This window comes from Engraulis encrasicolus, chromosome 22 (assembly GCF_034702125.1).
Source record: "Engraulis encrasicolus isolate BLACKSEA-1 chromosome 22, IST_EnEncr_1.0, whole genome shotgun sequence".
In the NCBI taxonomy this organism is placed as follows: Eukaryota; Metazoa; Chordata; class Actinopteri; order Clupeiformes; family Engraulidae; genus Engraulis; species Engraulis encrasicolus.
The window spans coordinates 45,964,988-45,977,089 of record NC_085878.1 but is presented as its reverse complement, the minus strand read 5'-3'; the positions used below and the strand labels follow the sequence as shown (position 1 = coordinate 45,977,089).

The 12,102-nt window shown below is 46.1% G+C and overlaps 1 protein-coding gene across 1 annotated transcript in view; it reads right to left on the bottom strand.

Annotated features, from left to right (window-relative positions):
• nptnb (neuroplastin b) overlaps nt 1-12,102 on the bottom strand; it is an 83,555-nt gene that overhangs the window by 11,493 nt on the left and 59,960 nt on the right. The window contains exon 5 of the mRNA XM_063188115.1: nt 432-565. Within this exon, the coding sequence (XP_063044185.1) occupies nt 432-565 (134 nt within the window). The remainder of the gene's footprint in view (nt 1-431; nt 566-12,102) is intronic.

Genomic DNA, 12,102 nt, shown 5'->3' with positions numbered 1-12,102 from the left:
TCCAGGAGTGTGACACTGCATTATTTACTGATGTTTATTGCACCATGAGCAGGATACACAGATGCATCTCAGCGTCATGCAATCCTCAGTGATTTCAACTTCATCAGATCAGATGCCCATAATTTAAGCACGCTAAACACCCAAAGACGACCACAACTCTCTTCAGTTTAGGCACACATACCCAAGCAAAATGATTACCCAAGTCTCACGATGTCCTGTCCATGTCTTGTTTTTTTACAAACTAAAGGAAATAGCACTTCATTAAATTAATGACTAAATGGACATCATGGATGATATGGCTACAGCTACGTAGACCTCTGAGACTTAATTGTGATAAGAGTTTTGAAATTGCATGAATAACAGCACTTTGCAGAGAAGTACATTTTGACGCACGCCACGCTAGACATCAGATAAAAACACAAGACACCTACCACCCAAGTCTCGGCAACCTTTTTCCTCCAGACCCAGACTGGGTAAGGGTAGCCCACGGACTTGCAGTACAGCATGGCGTTCTCACCCTCGTTCTTGTTCTCACTGCGCTTGTGGCCCACGATCAGGGGGGCGGCTAAGAGAGACAGAGACAGGAAAAGAATGATCAACATCACATACCACATCAAGCAATCGTGCGTGTTTAGCGTATCAAAGTAGTGATTGTGTGATATTTGCCTTTAATCAGATACTGTATGACAGTGGCACAGATTGATAATAAATGAGTGGAATAGAGATGCTGGGGTGAGATCAGAAGAAGGTCTTGGGCCTTTGTGCTCAGGTGTCTTGGGATATGGTAAGGACATCTTAACCCAATGTAGGCTACGACTGCTAGTAGTAACGGGGAGAATCCTGGTACTCATATGGGAAACGTAATGTGTGTTCTTCTGAGAGGGCACTCTAAATATTCCTAACCTCATGTAGCCTCATGTTAGCTTCAAATTGCATTTAAGTCAGTTCCTTACGCCCATTGTACTTAAGAAATCACCGAAAAGAGTGATACTGGGTGAGATCCGAAGAAGGCCTTGGGCTTTACTTGAGGTGAAGTTCTGGTATAAATGCGCCTTTGAAAACTCCACCACTGCCTTGCTTAGATTCCAATTTGGGACATTTATTTTGAGTGAATTCTGACTGAGAGTGCACTCATTTATTTTCCCCCTTTCAATATTAGCCTCATGTATGCTTCACTTTGTATTTTAGTTGAGCAATCATCAGTTCACTCAACTCATCAAACTTGAGAAATCAGTCCCTTCAAGTGTGATGAAAAGGAAAAAAAATCCCTTCATTATATCTGCTCTACCCACCAGCCAAATACCTCATTGCCTAATCTATCCATTCGATTCGGAACTTCAGCTGTTTTGTTGAAAATGTATTGGCACTGGCTTGAGCCCTGCACGTGGTTTTTAGCCCCAACAATGATAGCAGCCGGCACCTCATTCTCCTGCCGTTGAATAAAAAATAATGACATGCATTCAGTATTTCCCAATGATGTCAGTGACTTTCAGTTAATCAGCCATTCTAGCTCCATCCGCGCACACACCTAATCCCTAGCTGTGGTGATTGAATTTCCTCTCGAGGTGATATCCCCCAGGGAAACCCTTTCCCAATTGAAAATGAATGGATTTGATTGTCCTGCCGGAGCCATTGATGCAGGCAGGAGGCTGCTACTGCAGTCTAACACTGCAGTGGAGAGTGGAGTGGAGTAGGCACAAGTGGAGTGGAGCAGGCAGGCGGGCTGTGGCATAATTGGCTTGATATATTTTGGTTGGTGCAGCTGAACTAAAATGCTCACGTGCACCGTACCATCCAGCTGCCCACGCAAGTTTTGTACTGAGTGTGTGTGTGCGTGCTTGCGGGCGCGTTCATGAATGTGTGTCTGTGTGTGCATGCGTGCGTGTGTGTCTGTGTGCAAGCGTGCGCGTGTGGGTGCATTTCTGCGTACATGCATGCCTTTTGTGTGTGTCTATGCATTTGTGTGTACATGTATATGTGTGCACATGTGTTGAGTGTGTGCATATTCATGTGTGTGTGTGTTGTAGTTGGGCGTGCGTGTCATTTTTGTGTCTGTGCATGCACAGTTGAGTCATCCCTGTGTGCTCCACAGTCCTCTGACAGCTGGTGCTCGCTAGAGAAAGGTTTCCGTGAGACTAAAAACCCTGCCGCTCCAACCCACCTCACCCACAACACACCCGCCTCGACTGGGGTTCCGAACGGAGGGTTGGTGTGCGGTGTATTGGTGGTGGAAGTGGTGGGGAGAGCAAAATACTTTGTACTTCACTGACTCTGAAGAACACATGACAACGTCGAAACACTAGTCTTGCCACTTAATAATACAGTAAACTGCCTTCCAGATCTGAAGATGCTCTGGTGACTTCCTTTTTCAGTTGCACTTGCTAGCCTTTGACCGTGACGCATCAGATTGTGAAGTGCAGGAGCACGGAGGATGTCTTTCTCTTTTTCTACGAGATACTTCACATCAGACTGAAGACCCTGCCGATCAAAGCCAACCCACACCCTCCCACAGCACACACCTCACCTGGGCAGGACAGGCTCAGTAAGGAAGGCTGCTGTACAGCAGAGTTGTATGAAGAAGGAGTAGAAGACAGATGTAATTACAGTAGTGGTGTGATATTACAAAGTTGAAACCAAGTAATATATCACCAGTGTACTGTAGCAATTGCATCTATAAGAGTACCTCTACTTTCTACAACTCTGAGGTGCATTTCTCGAAAGTGTAGTTGTTAACCTGTGAGCAACTTAGTTGCCAATGGGAAATTGCATTGCAAACAACAAAGCAGCTAACATAGTTAGCAACTATGAGTTTGACAAATGCACCCCTGCTGTGCAGTGTGCTGGTGGTGACGGGGGGCAGGATGCTTCACATCAGACAGCACAGCAAGACTCTCACTCCTTTTCAAATCCACTCTCTCTTGACCTGATAGCTACTGCTACTCTGCTGCTGTTGCCGTCGTGTCGCTGCCGCCTTTTGCTAATCCCTGCAAATTACCGTAATTCCTTCCATGCAATTACACACAGAAAGTGAGAGTGAGAGTAAGAGTGAGAGTGAGGGGGTGTGGTAGTGAGAGTGCGGTTGTGAGAGTGCGAGGGTGATTAAGACCGCGTCTCACTGGCTGGAGATGAAGCGGGAGAACAGGGGGATGACGTGGGCTGGAGGAGGGGCAGGGGAGCACAAAGGTGGAGCTGTAGCTCACAAACACATTCATGCATGCCGAGAGCGTGAAGGTTGAGCTGGAGCATACACATAAACGTACACGTACACATACACATACTGACATATGCACACACTGCCTGCATGGAGATGGAGCTGGATAGCATGGATACTCATACACACTCAGTATGTACTCTCTCTCTCTCTCTCTCTCTCTCTCTCTCTCTCTCTCTCTCTCTCTCTCTCTCTGTTGAGGTTGGGCTGGGGGTGGAGTGGGTGGAAGGCTTAGGCGTGGCCTCTGGTGGCCAATGACATCATCCATCTGTGATTACGGCGCACACGTGCCCGCCTAGGGACGGCTTATGTGTGTGTGTGTGTGTATACGGGTGCGGGTGCGGGTGTGTGTGCGTGCGTGCGCGCGTGTGCATGGATGTGTGTGTGCGTGTACATGCACGCATGTGTGTGTGTGTGTGTGTGTGTGTGTGTGTGTGTGTGTGTGTGTGTGTGTGTGTGTGTGTGTGTGTGTGTGTGTGTGTGTGTGCTTCCGTACGGGTGTGTGTGTGTGTGCGTGTGCGCATGCGTAAAACGGCATTATCCCTAACACACATCACCTCTGACTCAACAGTAATCCAGCCATCCTTCTAGGCTCGCATCACACAAACAGACAGCAGTACTGCCTCTCATACACACACACACAAACACACACACACACACACACACACACACACACACACACACACACACGCACGCAAACAAACACAGACACATGCGTATGTGCTGTCGCTTTCTCTTTCTGGGCATTTTTCCCAATGCTGATCCTTTGTGAGTGTTAGAGAGAGAATGAGATGAGTGAGATTCAGAGAGAAAGACAGAGAGAGAGTGAGAGAGAGAGAGAGCTAAATGAGATTAGTGTAGCTCCTGACTGACTCACGTGGCTAAGGATGTAAACGCTCTCCTTAAGCACACACACCATACAAATCGCAGGAAGAGAGGAGCATCACAGCACAGCAGCATTCAATCAATTACAGAAGAAACACCTCCACACATCTACATCACTGAGACGCACAGACACATATTTTAGGGTTTTTTAAAATATTTCTTTCTGTGCTCCACTTATGATAGGACAGTGACAGAGGGACAGGAAACTAGCGGAAAGAGAGACGCAAAAGACAGGCAAACGCCAGAATCGAACCCGGGTCGCCGGCACAGCAACTCAGCGCTCCTCCTCCGTATTTTTTGTCAAGACCGCCGTACATGGAAAGACTCACGGATGCATATGTTAGTGGGAATCACTGCAAATTGAATTGTACACACATGCACGCGCACACACGGACGCACGGACGCACGCAGGCTCGCACACAAAACGTATAAATGACAGGAAGATCCTAACAGCACAGAACCACATCACTGAAGACACCAGTTGACAAGTCTAGAGGCTTCTCTATCAGTGGTAGCTCGAGGCTTAGTGCCATCTATGTGCTGTTTTCTGCAAAGATGTATTGGTTGCTACTTGAATGCTTCTGCTCTGTAGCCCCATAATGCACGCCGTTCCGCCAGTGGAATGCTATAATAGTGTTGGAAAAGATTTTACTACCATAGTACTACACTGCTATGTCATTACACAGCGCCTTTAGCGGTGCGTTTCGACTTGGTACTTGCCATTCTGGTAACAGCCAATTTATAACAGGGGCCATCTCTTAACAAAAGGGTACCTCAACCCTTATTTAGACAGAACTAAACAAAAACAACAATAATCATCATCATTGTCTGTGTCGCCATCATCATCATCATCATCATCATCATCATCATCATACTAGTAATAATAATAACACCAATGATAGTAATACACATGTACACTTGCTTAGTTACTGGACTAAAAAACTTGTATTTTAAATTCTCCAAGGACACTCTACACATTAAATAAGATAGCAATAAAACAACATAGACTCAATAGGCTGCGACACCAAGCACCTAATGAAAAACACTACAGCTCCCTTTGGGCCCAGGAAATAAACCCAGTGTTTCACCTTAGCAGAATTAATGGAGAGGGGAAGACATATAGTGCACTTAATAGTCTGCAGTTCAACCAACTGAGGCCACTACAGAGAGGTTGTTTCTAAGGGAGTAGCCTACACAGTACTACAACCAACCCTGTGGGCCGTGGCCACCCAAAATCTCAACATCAAACACCATCATCCCAAAAGGACAAAAAAAAAGAGTTTATGGACGTTCAGTGAGGGCAAGGGGATACACAGGCACGCACATCCAGACACACACACACACACTCACACACACACACACACACACACACACACACACACACACACACACACACACACACACACACACACACAGGTCTTAAAGCGGAGGGAGGCTGTGGTGAGGACAGATTATGATGCCGGTCGGTCGGCCGGTCAGACAATAAAGTGCTGCTATTAGGGAGGCCTGGGCCGGCATTCAAAGCCCTAATCCAGCCCATCGCACAAGCCTCCATCTGTTGCCTCCTCCCCTCCCTGCTCCCTGTTCCCTTGCTTCATGCCTAGCAGCCCAGGGTGCCAAGGACACTACAGCCGGGGGCAGTGCTGCACACGCGCGCCGAGCGGGCATACAGACATGCGCACAGAAATACACACACAGACATGCGCACACACAGGCAAGCATGCGGACATACGGATGCACAAGTGCGCGCGCTTACACACACACACACAAACACACACACACACAAACACACACACAAACACACACACACACACACACACACACACACACACACACACACACACACACACACACACACACACACACACACACACACAAATCCGTGCATTAAATATGCACACACACAGACGCACACGCTCACTGCACCAATGAAGCTAAAATAGATTGTTTACAGGTCAACCCAGGACCAGCGGTACAAAAGTGCACACATGACAGAAAAATAATACAGACATTCTCAACATCCAGAAATATGAAACACACACACACACATGCGACACTGAGGCCAAAAAGTGTCCAAACAAACATTCTGACAGAGTCACACGGCAGCTGTGCCAGCAGCCATCCCTTCTGCTGCTCAGACTTGCAAATGAGGCATCAGCAGCAGCAGCAGAGCACCAGGGCCAAGGATGAGCAGCCAGAACTCTGATGAGACATGCCCTCTGCCCTGCCACTCACCCACCCACTCACTCACTCACTCACACACTCACACCATACTGTCTACTGCTCACCATCTCCTAGTCATTAATGAAGGAGCTGTTGGGAAAAAAAAGAATGGGGCGATTCCTGGAGGGACCTGTAGACGAGTTCCTAAAGCACTAATTTATAACTCCTGTTCACCTAAATGGGATTGTGAGAACATGTGCTCACAAGACCAACATTAAATCCATTGAAAATAGGTTCCTCGAAACATCCCACCTAAATTGAGGTTCGTAAAGTCTCTGCCACTCACTCACTCACATATCAGAAGCTAGTGCTCATCAAATCCTCCTAGTCTAGTCATTAATTCAGGTCACTATGTAACTTTGAAAAGTTCCTTCAGGAGCCTATAGGCTACATTAGGAACTTGGGGGGGGGGTTCTCCAAGGACCAATTTGTGATTCTATCCACCTACAGGAACTGTGGCAAGTTCAACTGACAACAGGTTCCTCAAGCAACCCACCTGCCATTCACTCACTCACTCACACAAAACTGTCTACTGCTCACTGTCCCCTAGTCATTAATGAAGGACCTGTTTGAAAGAAAAAGACTTCTTGAAACCTGTAGGCTTCTTGAGAAACCCCCAAGGATCCCACCTAAATTGAGGTTTCGAAAGGTGGACATATACTCTGCGGCTGCCACTCACTCACTTACAGTATAGCATCATCTCCTCCTACTCTAGTCTTTAATTTAGGGCACTGTAAAGTATTAAATAGTTCCTCAAGGAACTTGTGGGCTACTCGAAGAAACTGGAGGGATTCCTTAAAAATAATTTGTGATTCTGTTCACCTACAGGTGCCTGCAAGAGCGGTAGCAAAGTTGATAAAGTGACAACAAGTTCTTCAGAGAACCCACCTACTATTATGGTTCCTAAAGCTGAACATACACTGTGTGAAACGGTTCATCACATCTACAACCAACTAGAAATAAGCTGCAATAATATGCCTGCTTGCACTCTAATGCCAGCAGATACCATCTGGTTTCTACAGGAGGTCTGCAATAGAACTTAAGTAAACCTGACCCAGAGTCACTCCCAAAGCCTCACGTGATAGCGATGACGGTATTGGCCTACAGTAGACCTTTAGCTCATTCACAATTGTACTTCCAGGCCAGAGGGTTGCTGCAGGTCAAGGGTTTGAACCCCGAGTGGCGTACTGTGCAAGATAACCCCAGTTACACTGGTGCCAAAACCTGGGATGGTAGTGAGGTTTAGGGGGATGAGTGTAATGGATACCAACTAGCTGAGTGTTGTGGTAGAACGTAGAGGGTTGTGGTAGAATCTCCCTCCAGAAGCCTCATCCAGATACGATGGCCCCTGAGCTTTGTCCTTTGTCAGTCAAGTCCTTTGAGTCAATGGTTTTGCACCCATTATAGGAAGACCTTGGTTATACAAACACCTACACAATTCATTACTTCTCCATAGCCTTTTTAGTCTTGCCTTTTGTCAGACTTTTTTGCACCAATGTTTAGGTCCAAGTTCAGACTCTTAAGTAGGCAATAACATCACCAATAACACTTCTGTTCTGCTCAGTGTGAGAGCTTGCGGCAATGAGGGGAGAGAGGCGACCAGAATTTCAAACAGGTTTGATTTTCTTTCCTCCACACAATTGCTGATTGGGGCTGGCCGGGAGTAGCCTGTTCAATTCAAGGCTTCTCATTGTTCTAGTATGTATCAGAGCAGAATACCAAATACGGTATCTCTGGTATGTATACAACATGATACATGACAAACAACTACGCTGAAACTCAGCTTCATGTTCATGTGCAATATTTTTACATGAGTGAAAAAAAATCCTCTCAGAGAAAAAAGCTGCACAGGGTAGGCCCTGCTTAAAGGAACCTTTTGCATTGCATTTAATCAATGAGCTCACTCCCCTCACAAGTGTGCAAGAATGGTTGCAAATGAGAAATCTTCTTAGAAGTCTCATGCTCTGCGCATCTTAGTCTCATTCTTACCTGGTATTGCATGTTCACTTTGGTTAATTGGAACTACTACGCCCACCACCAATGACTAATGGACAGCTGTGATACATTCTGTTCAGTGACTGAGTGACCACACCCTGACCAAGACCGTGAAAGTCGAAACGCGTAGGTCTTATAAAACATAAAAATAATCAAACCAGAGTGCCACAGTTTCCTGTTCCTTTTTCGATGTTTGGTACCCGCAACGACTGTTAGAGCACCTGTATTTTTTAAGATGCACCGTGTAATATTTTTCAAGTTTTTCATTTCCAGAATTCATGCTGCCCATTCACAATGCTACCTTTTTTAACAAATATTTACCACCACCATCAAATTAGTATTCAATATGACAAACAAAGTATTCAATATGACCGGGAAAATTGCCCTTTTCATACATGAAAAGGGGGATCTTCTCCATGGTCCGCCATTTTGAATTTCCAGAAATTGACATTTTTAACTGCAGCACAACTGTACTTTGGTCATATTAGTAAATATTAGTTTATTATACAGTAAATATTCATGAAAAGATATAATTTGGCAATGGGCAGCACAGTTTCAATGAGCAGTACAGTTGCAGTACCCATTCTGGCCACATTCTACACAGTGCACCTTAAAGAAGCCTTGGATCCTTGCAGCGCTTCCGTTCTCCTTTTAACTGGGAAATCTTCTTGTATGAGTGAATAATCGTCTACAAATGGGCAGAAAATCGCACAATAAAAGCATGGCTTACAAGAACCTATAGCGTTGCACGTGGCACACAAGCTCACCAGCTCATGCCTCAAATGTGTGCAAGGATGGTTGCCAAGTATCTTTCCACCTACGGATACAGATGACTCTCCTAATCCCTGATCCCTTCCTGACTATATGCTAACCCCCAAGGGTGCTCGATCTCTCTCTCTCTCACACACACACACACACACACACACACACATACACACACACATATACACACATACACACACACACACACACACACACACACACACACACACACACACACACACACACACACACATACATATGAATATAAAGACAACATAATGTGTTTCATGCTGCACATATGGAATTTCTTCCTGAATATTTAAATATATAGGCTATTTGAAATATGATCACACAGACCAGACCACACTCGTCTCACAGTAGGTTTTTAAGGCGTTTCTGCAGGACAGTCTGTGTTTTTTAGATATCATTGCAATGCAGCACCAGGACATAAGTTTCCCCCCCAAAAAACACATCTGCAGATTTTATAGTGCAACAAAAGGACATCTGCTGAATAGTAATTTCAGCACTGAATCAAAGTAAAGCATGCACAAAGGCGCATGGGTACACACACACACACACATCATGCACGCTCATGCACAGACACAGACACAGACACAAACACACACTCAACCATAGACACACAAATAAACACTGTGTACACATGTATATACACACACACACACACATACACGAAACCATGCAGACACACACACGTTCAGTCACACAGACTTGCACACACAGACATGCAAAGACACGCACACGCACACGCACACACACACACACACACACACACACACACACACACACACACACACGAATATGTGAATAGTACACAAAGAGAGCATGCCCGCTCCCTCCAGAGGGAACAGATAGAGAGCAGACAAGCACGGCTAGGGGCCCACTTCAGACACACACATCACAGAGGCTGCAGCTCCTACTGTGTGCAGCCCACAAGCCTGTCTGAGGGGCTCTGAGTCAATATGACTGTGACTTTCAGGGTGTGTTTGTGTATTTATGTGTGTGCGTGCATGCATGCATGCGTGCCTACGTGCGTGTGTGTGTGTGTGTGTGCTACTAAATTCACCTCCAGTCATTTTGTATATACGGTGTGTGTGTGTGTGTGTGTGTGTGTGTGTGTGTGTGTGTGTGTGTGTGTGTGTGTGTGTGTGTGTGTGTGTATGCGTGTGTGTGTGTGCATGTGTGTGTGCAGTTGTATGTGTGTGTGTATGTGTGTGTGAGTGCAACTGCATGTGTGTGTGTGTGCGCACGTGTGTGTGTTCATACCTGTGAGTGAGGGTAAACAAAATATGTAGTGCAGTCCGCTGTGTGTGTGTGTGTGTGTGAGAGTGCATGTGCTTTCTTGTGTGCGTCGATGCATGTGTGAGTGCGTGTGTGTCTTTTTATTTGAGAGTGTATGTGCACTCCCTCCACAAGGGCACCGTTTGCCATGTTACGTTGCAGTCTTCCCATGGGCCACTGGGAGCAGGAGAGAGAGGGAAAGGGAGAGAGGGGGAGCTAGAGAGAGCCAGTGGTGGATGGAGAGAGGGAGGGAGGGAGGGAAGGAGGGCGAGACGAAGGCGGCCAACCAGAGCGGACATCAGCATCATCTCTCTCTCTCTCTCTCTCTCTCTCTCTCTCTCTCTCTCTCTCTCTCTCTCTCTCTCTCGTTACGTAACCAGCCAGCAGCCTGCTCTTCAGAGTAAGACAGCTTTCACACGACTGGAGTGGCTGGAGCATGCTTAGTGCACTTGCACACACTTGCATATATAGACACTGACTCCCACATGCAAGCTCACACACACACACACACACACACACACACACACACACACACACACACACACACACACACACACACACACACACACACACACACACACACACACACACACACACACACACACACACACACACACACACACACACACACACACACACACCCACACACACTGCACATACACACACACACACATACACACACACACACACACACACACACACACACACACACACACACACACACACACACACACACACACACACACACACACACACACACACACACACACACATACCCAACACACACAACACACAACACACAACGTTTGTGTCAAAGCCAATTGGTTTATATGCTTGGTATCACAGATTTTATCAAATTTTTCAGTACATATGACCTCATTGCATATTTCATCATCATATTTTAGAAAACTTGCAATACAAAAAATGTTTGCCTGAATGTGAGTTACCAACTGTGAAAGTTTCAATTGAATATGTCATAGATTAAAATGTTACCCTATTCACCTTGCATCTCCTATATTGTCTCCGTATGGAGAAATGAATGGGAAATCTGTCAACTTTGGCCTTGAAAAAAGTATGTTCCACTACATATAAAGCTGTAGATTTTTAATATGTCATACAAGGGGGTTTAAGGATCACTTAAAAGTAGGAACGATTACTATTGCAATCGATCCCGGGTTTGAGCCTTTTTAGAGCTAGATTGACTGGCCTATTAGCAGTGGCAGGCATGTCGACCTACAGACAGACATACAGACAGGCATACAGAGAGACAGGCAAGCCGACAGACAGACAGACAGACAGACAGACAGACAGACAGAGGGACCACATCATCTCCTCCACATCATCTCCTCCGTGGCGTGCGTCCGTCACGTCCTAACCGGGAGACATCCCGCCCAGCAACGTCAGTCACCATTACGCACACCACTACACCAATTATCCCTGACAGCCCCTAATGCCGTCACGCCTCTCTCAAGAGCTGGTTTCTCACCACCACCGTGCATGTTGTAGTGCTATTATGGAGTTGAATTTAGCTTTCATAGTGTCAGCCATACTCTCGAGTGTTGAACCAACCCTGCAAACGTTACTGTGAATTAGCCCTGACAGCGCTTAATGTCGATCCGCCTTTCTGAGGAGCTGTTTTTATCCCCTCCCTCTTCACAAATACACGCACCGATTGAAATCAGGATAAACTGCTGTGTAGTTGGAGCAGCAGATGATCTATTATGTAT